At 34.8% G+C, this 16,952-nt stretch overlaps 1 protein-coding gene across 2 annotated transcripts in view; it reads left to right on the top strand.

The window, feature by feature from the left end:
- The window catches only part of ATP6V1A (ATPase H+ transporting V1 subunit A), a 68,663-nt gene that overhangs the window by 12,862 nt on the left and 38,849 nt on the right, over nucleotides 1-16,952 (top strand). For both annotated transcript variants that reach the window (XM_079155412.1, XM_079155411.1), the window contains one exon: nucleotides 15,924-16,018. In XM_079155412.1, the coding sequence (XP_079011538.1) occupies nucleotides 15,934-16,018 (85 nt within the window). In that variant the 5' untranslated portion in view covers nucleotides 15,924-15,933. The remainder of the gene's footprint in view (nucleotides 1-15,923; nucleotides 16,019-16,952) is intronic.

Consider the following 16,952-nt stretch of genomic DNA (forward strand, 5'->3'; position numbering starts at 1 on the left):
ATGCCTCATTTCATGGCAACCAAGAAGCAGAGAAAGCAAGGGAGTGGGCCACAGTAAACCTGGCTAAAAATTGCTAGCAAAATTCATGCCACTCACTGAATGTTATGCTACCTTGAAATTTCATCTGCCAAATTATTTAGTCCATCACTTTTAAGTTTTAAGATAAGGGCAAAACATAAATAAGTTCTTTGTCAGAATGTAACAGGAATGACCTCTAGTCTAATTCCAAGTAACATCCTTGTTCCCCTCTGAAATCCCAGGAACACAGTCTTCATGGTCTACATTTTGGTCTTCTAAGTTCTCACTAGAATTTCCCATGAAACTCCACTTACAACATTCTAAAACATCTTCAGTCTGCATCTCCAAACCTTTCCAACCTCCTCCCACAAACCAGCTCTAAAGGCTTTTGAACCACATCGTTAGGTTAGTTAGAGCAGCAGCCCCACTCCTGGTACCAATTTCTGTATTAGTTGTCTTTTTCTTGCTGTCATCAAAATACCTGAGAACAACTACTTAGAGAAGGGAAAGTTTATTATGGCCCACAATTTCAGAGATTTAGTTCATGGTTGGCCAACTATATTGCTCTGGACCCAAGTTGAGGCAGGACATCATGGCAGAGGACATGACAGAAGGAAACTGCTCACTTCATGACAGCCAGGAAGCCGAGAGAGCAAGCCATAGGGAAAATAACCCTTCCAGGGCATGCCCTCATCTAACTTGTGGCCCACGTGACTACAGTTACCATTCAGTTCTTTCAAACTAGGATTGACTGATTAGGTTACAGCCTTCCAGTCAAATCCAGAATTTGCTGCATTAACACAGAAGCTTTTGGGAGATACCTCTTATCCAAACCATAGCACCCTGGCCAGTACTGTATCTGAGCAGTATTTAGTAATTGCTTACTTTGTGAATAATTGCGGTACTTAATGAATAAAACAGGCATTTTCCTGGCATTTACAATCTGTCAATAGAGACAGACATTGAACTCCTTTCACGGATTTTTAATTATAATAGTGATAAGTGCTACAGTGGAGCAATATTGAAGACTATGTATGAGTGCACACCAAGGGGAACTGAAATCAGTTCCTTAGGAAACCATAACTGTTTAAATCCTCTATGATTAGATCCTCCTCTACCTACAATCAGTTTAATTAAACAAACTGGTTGTTATTAATCATAGCACACTAGGCAAACTCTTAGAAATGAAGATTTCTTGCCCTCTGAATTGACTATGTCTGTGAACTTTTGACTGTAGTCATATATATTTCCATCTAGCTTCTGAAGTGGGTTTTTTTGTTTTGTTTTATTTTGTTTTGTTTGCCAAATTAGGCAGCATTCTTACCTCTTTTATCTTTTTTTTTTTTGTGTTTTGGGTCATATTTTCATTGCTGAGATTTTCATAAATTTGTGAGTTGAAGGTGAACCTATTTACTTTCTTTTAAACATTCAGTTAATATGCCTTTGCACTGTTTGTGACCTATTTTCTATCCATGAAATAAATGACTTTCAAATAAATAAATCCATTTGAGAAAAAATATATCATTTTATAATATAAATATAATAGTATTTTTATGGCACCACTGTTGATGCTTAATCTTGTATATGCCTTGTATGTACAGTGGTCTCATATACTTAGATTGTTTATATTTGACTGATTTGGCTACTCATATTTTCTTCACAAAGTAATCAAAATTTTTTTCATGAAAGACTGATGAGAATATAGACATTTTTCAGAAGAAATATATGCATATTTTAAACCGTAGTTTTTTTTAATGAGTTGTACAATTTTTAGGTTACTCTTAAAGAGACTAATTCTCACATATGATTACCTGCATTTAAAAAAAATTGTTAGTCACTTAATAAGCAATTTAGTGGATAAAAGCCTATCCAAAACCTGAACAGCCGTTGCAGTGCTAAGAAACCATGAAGGTTGAGAATCCTTCCAGAAGAGAATCTGCTAATAACAGCCCTTGTCATTATGAATTTGGAGTTGTATACTGTTTGACATAAGAAGTTTCATTAATATTATTATTATTATTTATATACTTTGGGTACAGTATCTGTAGGTTTTCAAATAAGCTAATAACTTCATTTTGTTGTTTTCAGATTTTAAAGCTCTTTCTAATTTTTCACTATTATAGTGTTGCAGTAAACACACATAATAGTCCTTATTTACATGCCAAAGATAAAAAAATCCCACAAGTACAATTTTCATGTTTAAGGGCCTTGTTGCCTAATGCCAAATTGCTTCCCATATTTCTGAGGAAATGATAAATTCAAATTGACCTTTTTTTTTTTTTTTTTTTTTGGTGGTGCTGGGGATTTGAACCCAGGGCCTTGTGCTTGTGAGGCAAGCACTCTACCAACTGAGCTATATTGCCAGTCCTCAAATTGACCTTTTTTTAAAGACTTATTCCACCAGTTCAGCTTAGCTATTGTAAATTGAGCTGCTGTGAACATTGATGTGGCCACATCACTATAGTATGCTAATTTTAAGTCCTTTGGGTACAGGTTGAGAAGTGGGATAACTGGGCCAAATGGTGATTCCATTCCAGATTTTCTGAGGAATCTCCATAGTGCTTCTTGGAGTAGTTGTACCAATTTGCAGTTCCACCAGCAATATATTAGTGAACTTTTTTTGCTACTTCCTTGCCAACATTTATTGTTACTTGTATTCTTGATAATTGCCTTTCTGACTGGAGTGAGATGAAATCTCAGTATAGTTTTAATTTGCATTTCTTTTATTGCTGGAGATGTTAAACATTTTTTTTCATAAATTTGTTGACAGATCATATTTCTTCTGTGAAGTGCCTATTCAGTTCCTTTGCCCATTTATTGATTTTCTTTTCTTTTTTTTTTTCTTTTTCTTTTTTTTTTTTTTTTTGGAGTTAAGTTTCTTGAGTTCTTTCTGTATCCTGGAGGTTAATGCTCTATCTGAGGTGCAGGTGGCAAAAATTTTCTCCCATTCTATAGGCTCTCTCTTCATGTTCTTGATTGTCTCCCTTGCTGTGAAGAAGTTTTTTTGTTTGATACCATCCCTTTTATTGATTCTTCATTTTACTTCTTGCACTTTGGAGTCTTTCTGAGGAAGTCCGTTCCTAAGCCAACATGGTGGAGAGTTGAGCCTACTTTTTCTTGTATTAGGCACAGGGTCTCTCCTCTAATGCCTAGGGCCGATCCACTTTAGGTTGAGTTTTGTGCAGTTTGAGAGATAGATGTTTAATTTCATTTTGCTACATGTGGATTTCCAGTTTTTCCAGCACCATTTGTTGAAGAGGATATCTTTTCTCCAATGTAGGTTATTGGCGTCTTTGTCTAGTATGAGATTTGTCATTTCTTTACCTTTATTTTTTATTTACTTACTTTCATGTGTTGCTGAGGATTGAACCCAGTGCCTCACACATGCTAGGCAAGTGTTTTACCACTGAGCTACAACTGCAGCCCACTATCTTACCCTATTTTTAATAGCAACAAAATTGCATTATGTTTTTATTACTATTCTTGTTAGCTCCAAATATTTCCATTTTCTTCTTAGATATGACTATTTTGCAGTTACATTGACATGTTACTCTTTTTTTTATTTTGGTTAATTAGTTAATTGGTCATATTTGTTTCATAAAGGTAGGCATTAGTAAAATATCGCATTATGTTCTTTAAAAAAATTATTATTCTCGTCCAGGCATGGTGGTGCACACCTGTAATTCCAGTGACTCAGGAGGCTAAGGCAGGAGGATTGTAAGCTCGAGGCCAGGAATTTAGCGAGACCCTGTTTCAAAATAACAAGAGTGGGGGATGTAGCTCAATAGTAAAGCACCCCGGGGTTAAATCCCTGGTACAAAAAATATATATATAGTTTTAAAGAGATGTATGATACAGGAACAGTTTCTGTTTTCTGCTTACTCCTTTTTCCTCCATATTATCCATTGTCATTCTGACATATACTTTGACAAATAATGGAAAAGCAGTTCCTGGAGTTTTAGTCAGGTTTGATTGCTATAACAAATTACCAGAAACTAGATGGCTTAAACAACCAACATTTATTTCTCATACCTCTGGAGTCTGAGAATTTCAAGATCAAGGTACTTTTAGATCCTGTGTCTGGTAAGGGCCCCGCTTCCAACTTTATAGATTACCATGTTGTTGTATACTCATGTTATGGAGAGCAGAAGTATCATCTCTCTCCTGTCTCTTATAAAGGCACTTTGGTTCCCAAAGGCCTCACCTCCTAATATCATTACACTAAGGGTTAAGATTTTAACATATGAATCTTTGGGGAAATGGACATTTAGTCCATGATACATGGTTTTTGTTTGTTTGTTTGTTTGTTGTTTTTGTTTTTGTTTTTTAAGAGGTTAGACAAAGGCTAAGATACTGGCAATACTAAGATATTTTTTAGTTATAGATGGACAGAATATTTTTATTTTATTTATTTATGTGGTGCTGAGGATCAAACCCAGTGCCCCACATATGCAAGGCAAGCACTCTACCCCTGAGTCATAACCCCCGCCCTGTGATAAAATTTTTTTAAATTATTTGTTATTAGATGTGGAAATTAGATCAAATTTGGGTGTCTGTACTCTTATCACTTTGTCATTTTGAAATCAGTAATCAAATAACACTTAGCTCGTAGGATTGTTGTTAATTTTATTTTTAATTCCAGAACATTTGATTAAGGTACCGCTGTGCAAGGGACTATGCTATAACCGAGGGGAGAAAGTAGAAAAATGATAAATATTTCACTTAAGCAGGAATACATGAATCCACTTATATAACAACTTTATCATTGATCATAGCCTTCTGTCCTGTAAATTGAGATTGGAATTTACACACCGAGTACATTATTTAGATACTTTGATTAAAACTTTGGGTTTTCATACTAAATATGCACAATTTTATATACAAAAATTTGAAGGGAAAGAAATGTATTTCTAGAAATACTATAAAAATTGTTTATGGACTAGCCTGGGCTACAAACCTTAAGTATATTTAACTGATAAAATTTGAATTCCATTCTCAAATGTCCTCCTTACCTTTTATATTCACTCTATTTTTCAGGAATGTCTTTCTTTTTATATAAGGTTGAAACAGAAGGGTGTGAATCAGAAATAAACCAGTAAATGAAAGATCTGAGTAGAGGAAGGGAGAATAGGAGAGGTACGAGAGGAGGGAAAAGGATAGGGTGTGGGGACTGAAATGAAGTAAATCAAATTCTATGCATGTATGATTTTCTCAGAATGAACCCAGCTACTATGTATAGCTATAATACTCTTAAGAAAAAAAAAAAAAAGAAATAGAAATAGAAGGATTGGGGAGTCTCCTCAAAAAAATTTATTGTGATAGGAATACATGTCTTTTGTTCCATTAGGCTAGTCTGCCGTCTGTGATTTTGTTGTATTTCTCTATTCTTTGATTCTCACTTTTGACAGCATATTTCCTTATACATTTTAGTAATTTTTATGAACTTTCACTGACCTTATATTTGCCTTTAGTCATCAACTGTGTTCTGTTCATTCTTTTTTTTAAATACAGCACTATGAATTATGTATACATATGAAATATTCTTGAAGTCCTCTCCTTTCTTGTTATGTTGGTTAATTCAGTGGGCCCAGGCAACAGGGACCCAGATGCTTTTCTCCTTATTTTGTCATCCTTAATTAAGCAACTTGCCTGCTTAATTTAGCTCCTTTCAAGATCCCAATGGCTGCCACAGTTCCAGACATCCCATGCAGATAACCAGATCCCAAAGGGGAGTATTTTTTCTTATAGCCTCTGCTTTGTTTTGTTTTGGTTTTTTATTTTGTTCTTTGGCAGGCTCTTGGTATGTTACCTCTGCTAGCCTCAAACTCCCCCATTTTCTTAATCAGCCTCCTGAGAAGCTGGTATTACAGCCAGGCACCACCACAATTTAGCCTATGTTTTTTTGAAAAAGCAAAGAAATTCTTATTGGTCACAGTAAGTATGCTTATCAGTCATGTTTATTTTTAAACCAGTCATTGCCAAGGAAATGGGAATTACCATAATAGGCTTACCAAAATTTGAACGAGGTTGAGGTTTGATTGACAAGGCAAAAGGGGAAACTCAGTATACATAGTGAAGTAAATCTGCCACATAAGCCTTCCTTTTTTTAGTTGTAGTTGGACACAATATCTTTATTTTTTTATGTAGTGCTGAGGATCAAACCCAGTGCCTCACATGTGCGAGGCAAGCACTCTACCACTGAGCTACAGCCCCACATAAGCCTTTCTAATAGGGTTGCTAGGTAGGTAGATGAAATGAAATGATTAAAAGTGCTTCACAAAATGACTATATAACATTTATATATTACATTTATATGGTGTTATATATATTATACTTATAGTACTATTAATTGGAAGTACTATATAAACAAAATATATAGTACTACTGATATACTATATATATGTGTAGTACTATATAAGGGTACTATGTATGTATGGTTCTTCATATATAGTCCCACTAAAGTACTTTTATGGTCCTTATTTTTGATAGTACTGTAAGTATAATATATATAGTACTACTAAAAATGTAATGTTATTAGCTGGAATTTTACACATTCTGTAACTTTTTGACAGGCATAAAAATGTTGGAAAGATTTAGAATGCCTTTCTCTAAGAAGATAAATTGTGTACAAAAATAAGGAGATAAAAATGTTACCTACTCTGATTTGTATATGTATATATATATTTGTATGTGTATATACATACTTTATATATATATCAAATGATCATACTCTGTGCCATAGATTTGTACAATGAGAAAATAAGTATTTGATGTAATATGTTGAATTCATAATCTTTTCAAAAAGTTATGATTTCCAAAGATAGACTTTAATGAATTAAATAGAATATACTTTTTCTTTTTTTAAATATATTTTTAGATGTTGATAGAGTTTTATTTTCCTCATTTATTTGTATGTGGTCCTGAGGATCAAACTCAGTGCCTCACATATGCTAGGCAAGTGCTCTACACTGAGCCACAACCCCAGCCCAAATATACTTTTTCAAATGTTACATTAAAATGATACTTTATTATCAATGAAGTGACCTAAGATTTTATATGTGAATAAATATTGCCTTGGAACCTTAGTATTTAGCTTTTATATATCACTTCCTCCTTGCCCCCAACAGCTCCATTGTCCAAAAGTCTGGTAATAAAAAGAATTATTTCTAGAATAATCAAATTACTAGGTATAATGTATTAACCAGTAGCAATCTGGGCCTTATAAAATGGAAGGGGGAAAAAAAGTGGGCCTCTGTTGTTAATTGCCACTGCAGTGTTCTGTGGTGCCTGCGGGGGAGGGACTGATGACTCATTAGCTCAGATGGTTGACTGTGCTGCCTTCTGGATTTTTCCTTTCCTACAGAGGGATTTTTTGTTTGTTTTTTAACCTTTCACAAGTATGGAGGGGTGCTATAATTTGTAACTAAAAAATTTCTTAGTTATAAATTGCATTCAATTTTTAACCTTAAGGTAGAACTCAAACAGCTAAAGCCAAAATTTTTATGTAATCATTGAACTGACTTTTTATGAATGCAGCACATACCAAATATTTCATGAAAGTACATAGTACATTTTTTTTTTCTTTCCAACGTGTTGGGGATCAAATCCAGGGTCTTGAGCATACTGGGTGAGCAAATACTCTACCACTGAGCAAAGATTGCTATATATTGTATTAAGAAAGTTGTTAAGAGATACCAAATCATTTTATGAAGCACTAAATCATATCATAACTTTGTATCATGGAGATTTGGAATAAGATTAACATAATGTAATTTGTAATATCATTTGTATATTGAAAGTTAATGTTTTGGAGGTCGTATTTCTTATGATATTTTTAGTCTGTTTTTTCACAAAGGCATAAGCAGAAGATTTTAGTAGGGTGTTTTTATTTTGACTATTTTCAGAGATAATAAGAAAAGGTAATTAACAATATGTTGTATGACTATGCTTCTCAAACTGCTATATGCTTATCCCTCTTTAGTCATCAAGTCATTATAGCATGTCTGCCTAATGAATGATTTTATTTGTGGAAAGCATTTTCATATTTTTTGTACTATTGTATGTGGTGGATTAGACTATCAAATTTGTTTGTATTTAAAGAAAATATATGAAAGCATACCAAGAAATTATCTTGTTTACAGTAGGCTACTTAGTAGCTTCCTATTCCTTGTCCAGATACTAGAGTATTGATGGGAGTTTTCTGTAATTGGGGAACTCTGGTGAAAAATCTTGAAAATTACAATAGGAAACCTGTCAGAGTTGTGAGAATTGCAAATTTGAAATACTTCAAAATGGCCTGTTATCTTGGACCAATTCTGAAAAGTTTTTCTCAGTATTCAGCTGTTAAGTTGGAACCTGAAACTCCTGGATCTAGGAACATATTTTCCTACTTTATTATAAATTAGTACTTTAAAACTAAATAGATTGTTGGGCATCTGTAACTACTGTTTTAGAGCTTTAGCTAAGGTTTACTTTAAAGAATTAGGAGGAACAAGCTCCTTATAGAAATGAAGCCTGTGGCTGTTTGAGGGCCTGATTCTGTCAGTTGTTTGGTTTAGACGAGCATTGTCCTATCCTCTCTCTGACTTGATTTCTAAAGCCAATTTTGGATTCTCTTTCCCCATTTGGAAAATAATTAAAAGAGAACTAAGACCAAAAACACCAAAAATTGTGGTGGTTCAAGCATGAGTTTAACTTTCAGTTATCAGGGGATTCTCCAGTTTGTTCATTATTTGAGTGTTTTGGAGTCTCCACATGCAGATGCCAAGAAAGTTTTGTTATGGAAGATGTTTTTTAGGAATCAGTACATGTGATCCCTAAAGAAAGGTGATGGAAGCAGAATTGGCAGAAATCAAAATGCAATGCAAACTTGATAAAGCCTCAACCAACCACCTCCCCATGTGGTTGGGGGTTTAGAGTATCAACATCAGGCTGAGATGCCTGGGCCTTTATACCTCTACTTTGCTTAGTTACAAGGTTCAGTCTGCCCTGTGAAAGGTACGAGGGCAGGCAAAGTGGTTCTGTGTATCTGAGGCTGATCCTGAAGGACAGATAGCTATGAGCTTCTCCACTAACCACACTCTCCTGCTTAACCATGATATTTCCCTTCAGTATATTACCATTGTCCTTTTGACCATTTCTGTCAGTAGTGAAGAGAAGCATGGTAAGAGAATTGGGAAGGACAGTAGGAAAAGGGTGTCTATTTTATGTAAGTGCTTTGTGTAGAAACTAAACGATAAGAAGAGAACATGGAAAGAACAAATATTCCAAGCATGAGCACAGCAAGTGTCGAGGTCTATGTGGTAGTGGCACAGGTTAAAATTCAAATGGGTTATGGGGCTGGGGCTGTAGTTCAGTGGTAGAGCGCTTGCCTTGCACCGGTGAGGCACTGGGTTCAATCATCAGCACCACATGAAAATAAAGATATTGTGTCCACCTACATCTAAAAAATATTTTTTTAAAAATTTAAATGGGTTAAAGCATCAAAAGTGAATAAAAGTGCTTGGAATTTTACACTTTAAAGCATTTTGGTGAAAGATGTGATATGAGCTGTTTGGAGATGTATTTGCAACCACTTCATTGCATACAATACAATGTAGTAGAGAAAGCTAGTGCTGATGATATAGCCTATCTCGTAGGGTGCTTGCCTAGCACGCAGAAGGACTGGGGTTGGAATCCCCAGCACCACCGTGGGGTGGAAAAGAAATAAAAATTTTAAAAAAAGAGAGAAAGCTAAATTACTCATACTCATAGATACGTTTTTCTATTTTTAATAGTGGCTTTTAAAAAAGCAGGATAATCTTAACTTGCTATGTAAGAATAGTAATCAGACGAATGCAAATTGTGTTTGATGAAAGCCATATATAGGTAAATTTATAAAATTATCACTTAGGTTCTCTATGTTATTAGTTTGATGTTACTGTTTCTAATGCCTTCAGTCTTTGACATAAATTAAATAAGATATGCCAAAATTTTTAAAAATTAAAAATGATAGATTCTTCAGAATTTCCATGGTGGCTAGGATTATCCAGCTGGCTAATAAACTCACAAGACAGCTGAATCATGAACAAATGCATTTGATTTCCACTAATCATTGCTCATATACTTGGAGACCCTCACTGTTCAGTTTTAAAGGGAAAGTATGTAAATACTTTTTTAAAAATCAGAACAGGCACTATTACTACCTCATGAACTCTTTAGAACACCTTCCTATACCACCAGGAGAATTGAATCATCCATAGGGAAGCTTTACTGTGTATTCTAATACCTCCTTGTTCATCTTTGAAGTCTCAGCTTAACCTCCTCTAAGACGATGTCATCCTGCCCAAATCTAGTTTAGATAACTTTGCTTTATGCTTCTCTAAGTCAACCTGTACTGGTCCTATGAGAGCACACGTGCCACTTTATTGTAACTACCTGTTTGTCTTTTTATCCCAGTATGCCAGAATATGCTTGGGGGAAAGATTGTATTCTCTCCATTTTATTTTCTACTCATAATATAAGCAATTGACCATCATTGATGCTTAAAAAACAATGCATGTGGTTCTAGAAAAAAAAGTTGTGGTAAGTTAAACATTATAGCTGGGGGAAAACTAGGCAAGAGACTATATTTGGCTCAAATAAGAAAAAGGTAAGTTAAGCAATCTTAGCTTGAATTAACACAATAAAATTGGTTGTCATCAGTATTTCTGTTAGGAATACTATTAGGTACCCCTCCCCTCGACCCCATTAGATTTTGCAGATGAAACTGAGGCTTACAAGGATGAAAGAATGTGATTGGTCCAAGGCTGCAATTTATAAATTCATATTTGGTAGTGTTTAACTATTTGGTGTTTCCCAAAAGCTCATGTGTGAGGCAATGCAAGAAAGTTTAGAGGTGAAACGACTGGGTTAGAAGAACCTTAACCTAATCAATGTGTTAATCCTCTGATAGGGATTGAGTGGTGACCTTAAGCAGGTAGGGTGTGGATGGAGGAGGTAGGTTATTGGGGATGTGCCTTTAGGGTATTGATTTTGTTCCTGGTGAGGAAGTCTGTCTCTCTCTCTCTCTCTCTCTCTCTCTCTCTCTCTCTCTCTCTCTCTCTCTCTCTCTCTCTCTCTCCCCCTCTCCCCCTCTCCCCCTCTCCCCTCCCCCCCCCCTTCCGTCCTGGTACCATGTTCCTGGCTGCTTTTCTTTTCCATATTCCTCTATCATGATGTCCTACCCTACTTGATCCATGAAGGATGGAGTTGGCCCACTGAGACCCATGAAACCATGAGCCACAAGATAAACTTTTCCTCCTAAAATTGTTCTTATCAGGTTTTTTTGTCACAGCAAAAAAAGCTGACTCAATCAGTATTCAATAAGCATCCAGAATGCATGGATACTCTTCAGTACTTGCTTATATAACAACTGGAGTATTTTTTGTTTTTGTTGTTTTCTCCATTTTAAAAGATATATTGGCATCATGAAATACTTCCTAAAAAAGAGTCAGCAAAGAAGTGAGGAGTATGAACAAGACTTCTAAGAGACAGCTGAAAGCATTAAGGAGGGTTTGCTTGGAGAGGGAACATGCTCTGTTTCTACAGAAGTTGGAAGAAACATGGCCAGAGAACGAACGGATGTTACCAGGAGGTAGATTTAGGTTGTCATAAGGTAAACTCTTAAGGAAGAAATTTCTAAAAATAGAATGGCAGAGTCAGGCATGGTGGTGCACACTGTTTTCTCAGTTTACTCCAGAGACTGATGTGGAAGTATCCCTTGAGTCTAGAAGTTCAAGAGCAGCCTGGGAAACAGTGAGATCCCATCTCAAAAAGACAAAAACAAATAGTAAATAAAAAATAAAAATGACTTTTTTCAAAACTAAGGCCCTGTCCAAGTACTGCTGATAAAATTTTTGTAAGCATTTTACATTTCAGGAGCATTTAAACAAATTCATAATTTAATCACAGCTCTAGAGTAAGTGTTAGGGGTATTCCTATTTTTCAAATAGTAAGATACTGATTTGTCCAAGGTTTCTGCAACATATAATTGGTAAAACCAGAATGTGATCCCAAGTCTGCTTACTCAAGATCTCATGCTCTTTTCCACTTTGAAAAGCAGGTGACCATGTATCATTAGTGCTACAGAAGAAATACCCATATTTGGGAAGGAAGTTAGTCTGCATGATTGTCAGGTGCCCCTCTGACTTTGAAAATCTTTGATTTTCTGAAGACTGAAATTTGACCTCATTAGCTTATTCACTACTTCTTTTAAAACTTTTGTCCAACCATTTCCTAACATATTTATCTTTAGATTTTGTTTATTCCCCACCCCGTTATCTAGTAATTTCTAGAGAGCCTTGTTCTGTATCTTTATATTCCAGTCTTTTTCAGTCCCATACCTGCTCTTACTCAGTGGCTTCTTCTTTTGCATCTTCAAGAAGACAAAAATCCTAATAAACCAGTGTACTTTCTTTACTTCCTCCCTTGACTGCCCTTCTTCCAACTTAATTTTGCTGCAGAAGACACTCAGTAATCTTGGTTTGCTTTTATGTGACATCTATGACTGTAGGATCTGGTTTAGTTTTTCTTTCTAATAAATTCCTTACTTACACCCTTCATTTTTATAAACAAACTACCAACCTGCACTAATCTCTACCTCACCACCCACAAGTGCCATCTGTGTTCTTGACATTTTTCTTTCCCCTCAGATCATCTTCTGCTCACTTGTAAGGCCTCCTATATCTCTTTATGATTTTATTCTCTGATTTTACTTTTGATTTTTAAAAAAATAGACTTCATTTTTAGAGCATTTTTTGGTTCATAGCACTATAGACCAGAAATTTCACTTATATCCCCTGACCCATCACATGCAGGGCCTCCCCCATTAACAACATTACCCAACAGAGTAGTATATTTGTTAAAATTAGTGAAACCTTCATTGATACATCATTATTACTCAAAGTCCGTAGTTAATGTTAGGGTTCGCTCTTATACATTATGTGGGCTTGGACAAATGTTTAATGACATACATCTACCATAACAGTATCATAATGTAGTGGGCTACTAACCCAGGTCTGGATATAAAGTAAACTAAGGATGCTGTCTGTAAGAACAGGTGCCCTGGAGAGTGAGAGTTCCCCTCCCCCATTCCCTCCAGCTGGGTTTCAGGAAAACTAATTAGCACCATTTACTCCTTCCTTTTTGGAATGTAAAGGACTTTCCCTGGGACCTAACCACATCCTTCTGAAGTGTAAACGCCCCTGTGAAAGTTGGGGGCTCAAGGCTAGAAATACAGAAGACCTTGTAAACCGGATTCCTTTATCACAGTAAACAGTAAACTATTGTAAACAGTTCCCACTGGAAGACCCTTATACACAATCATATATTGTTTTATGAAAATTTGTATCAGTTATGTACTGTTTTAGACTAGAAAATTTATGACACTAGATAGCCTATAAATGTTATGAAAAATTGATCAGGGGTGCTCAGAATTTTGGAGTGCTAATCTCCTCTGGACTCACCAACACAAAATAAAGTTTGGTTTCTCCCATTCCTTGAGTGCTGTTTGTTGTTTCTTGCATTATTCCCACAGCAATAAAGTTTCACTGTCCTAAAAATCCTCTGTACTCTGCCTATCCCTCCCTCCCTCATTACTGTTTTAACCACTGATATTTTTACCATCTCCATAGTTTGCCTATAATCACTGAGTTCTTCCTTGTTAGCCTTGCCCAACCTCCCCCTTCCTATAACACTAAGTTAATCACACCAAAACTTCACTGTTAATGACTTGTTATACTATCTCCTCAACTTTTGATAGCTTGACTAATAGATTACACACTGTGTCTATGGAATATTTCATGATCCATCAGTGGTCCTAGAACCTCTGAGAAACACTCCTCATCCTTCTGTAATTAATTGCCAAAAATCAGAATTTGGCTTTCCTCTACTTTTTTCTGAGCTAAACTGTTTCTAAAACTTAACTTTCCAACTCCTTATTCACTGTATATATTTCATTAACATGATGTACACTTCTTCCCCTACATTGAAATCAGTTTCTTCTCCTTTTCCAATATATTATTTGGATTTCAGTTGATCACTCAGGTCATTTTGTTTTCCTGTACAGTTGTTTAAAGAGAACAAAAGCTTCTTGAAAATAGTCATGTGTTCTAGTCACAGCTCTTATTCTCTAAGCTTAACACAGTGCTTTTTCTTTGGGAGGAGCTCAATAAACACTTAATAAATTGAATTCCAGTGATATTCAAGCTTTAACTAGCATTTTTATCTACCTTGTCTGTACTTTCTTTCCACTTTAATTGGTTAGAGTAATTGAACACTCATCTTCTCATAACTGTTCTCCATCAATCTTCAGTCATTTCCTTTACTTAGAGGATAAAGTATACTTATGAGGGTTTTTTTACTATTCAGTTCAAGACTCACCTTTTCTTCCTTATATCTCACTGCTGCCTTTTATACCAGTTGGATTGTTTTGTTTGCTGTTCTCAATATTTTATCTCCTTTTATGATTGCTTCATCTGAAATGCTTTTGTTACCATTCCTTTCCTAGTTTATATACATTCTACCTGACCATCTAGATGTCTTCCATAAATATTGCAATCTTTGAAATTATAGTAAATAAATTATATAATTTGATGCTGTGTCACTTATGGATCTAAGACTCTTTATGGTTGTTTGGGGACTTTATGTAAAATGATAGTTGAATTACAAACTACTATAACCACTTTGAGAAGCATTAAGTAGATTCCTCCAAAGACTAGGAATGGAACCACCATACTGACCCATCTATCCCTTTTCTTGGTATTTATGGGAAAAAAAAAAAAAAAAACAAACTAAAAATCAGCATACTGTAATTATACAGGCACATCAATGTTTATTACAGTGCAATTTGCAATAGCTAAGTTATGGAACAGCCCAGATGCCTGTCAGCAAATGAGTGGATAAACAAAATGTGGTATATATGCACAGTGAAATTTTATTCAGTCATCAGTAATTATTAAGTTAGACCAACAGTGATAAATAAACTTTCTGCTCTAGTTTTCTTGGACTTAGTTTATTCACATTTTTCACATTGTATATCTATAAAGTTAAGAGTTGAACTGAATTTTCTTGAACTGTTCTCTGCTTTGCTGAGAAAAAGAAAAAAAATGAAATTGATCCCGGAAATATTTTACAGATAGATAATAAAAAATTTTAAATGTAAAATATGTAATTTATTGCATTGTAAAAAGTACTATGATAAAAAATGAAGCAGAGAAGCAGGAAAATATGTCACAATATACATAGATGGACAGAGCAGCCTTATGAAGAAGGTGATTATGAATAAAAATCCAAAAGAGGTACAGTACCAGATCCATGAGAGAAGAGCAATTCAGGCAGAGAGAACAACGTATACAAACACTCTGAGGCAGAATGTGTCTATGTTTTTGAGAAATCGCCATGTACAGTGCAGAGACATGGAATGTAAGAGTAGTTAGAGAGTAGGTCAGGGATAATTGGGGGATAGTGGAATGTTACAGGATAAGTCATTAGCAATATTTCATGTTTTTTGCAATACTTGATATTTCCTATGGAATACCTTACCTGGAGATATAATTTGCTTATTATAATTTATAAACCATAGATTATTCAGAAATGAGGAACTTATAAATAAATTTTAAGAATTTCATATTATACTTTACTTTAAAAAATATAGTAACTCAGGGTGGCATTGTGGCTCAGAGGTAGAGTACTGGGTTTGATCCTCAGCACCACATAAAATAACTAAATAAAATACATAAATAAAATAAAGGTATTGTGTACATCTATAACCAAAAAAAATGAAAAAAAAAATTATAGTAACTCAAAAATACACCAAAGATGACAGGTACTTATATTGATTCTTTTGTTCCAGGGTTTGTAATTAATTACTTTTTTTTAAACCATAGGTAAATTAACATGATGGATTTCTCCAAGCTACCCAAAATAATTGATGAAGATAAAGAAAGCACATTTGGTTATGTTCATGGGGTCTCAGGGCCTGGTAAGTAATAAAACTAAGGATTCCTAACTTTGATTAATGTCTTTTCAGGATGTTTTAGATAGAGACACACAAGTTTCTATTTACCTACATAAATTCTGTTTGTCCTTAAAAGATCTCATAGTGGCTATGGACTGAAGTAATATCTCCATCGTAAAAGTTCATCTAGCATTGATCATGTAAATTTGAGTCACTGAAGTGCTACTTTGTGATATCTTGTTTATGGTAGGTAGATGTACAACCAGTGTTTAGTTCTACCTGTATCTTCTCTTTTTGTTGTTAAATTTGAGGTTAAAAAAAAAAAGCTATAAAATTTATAGGTTTTAATATGTAATGCCTTGCAGATAACAGGTATTCTGTTAGTCATCTATTAATTTTGTTTTTAACTTTAATAATTATCTTTAGAGAATTTCTTAGTGACAGCAACTTTTGCTCTTTTCACTACTAAATTATGAATGATTATTTCAGGTATCACATAACTGGCTACCTCTGAGAGGGAAGTTTTATGATCTGACACTATAATGGAAAGCAGTTTTTTTTTCTTCTTCTTTTTTTTTTAATTGTTATAATTAGTTATACATGACAGTAGAATGCATTTTGACACATCTTATATACATGGAGTATAACTTTTCTTTTGTCTGCTTATACATGATGTGGAAGTACACAGGTCATGTAATCATATGCACATAAGATAATAATGTCCGATTCATTCTACTAACATTTCTACCCCCATACCTCCTCCCCTCCCTTCACTCCCCTCTGTTTAGTCCAAAGTACCTCTATTCTTCCCTAGTATCCCCCCGCCACTTATTGTGAATTAGCGTCCATATATCAGAGAAAACATTCAGCCTTTGGTTCTTTGGAATTGGCTTATTTTGCTTAGCATGATATGCTCCAGTTCCATCCATTTAGCAGCAAATGCCATAATTTCATTCTT

The sequence above is a fragment of the Sciurus vulgaris genome, assembly GCF_902686455.1.
Source record: "Sciurus vulgaris genome assembly, chromosome: 10".
Taxonomy (NCBI): Eukaryota; Metazoa; Chordata; class Mammalia; order Rodentia; family Sciuridae; genus Sciurus; species Sciurus vulgaris.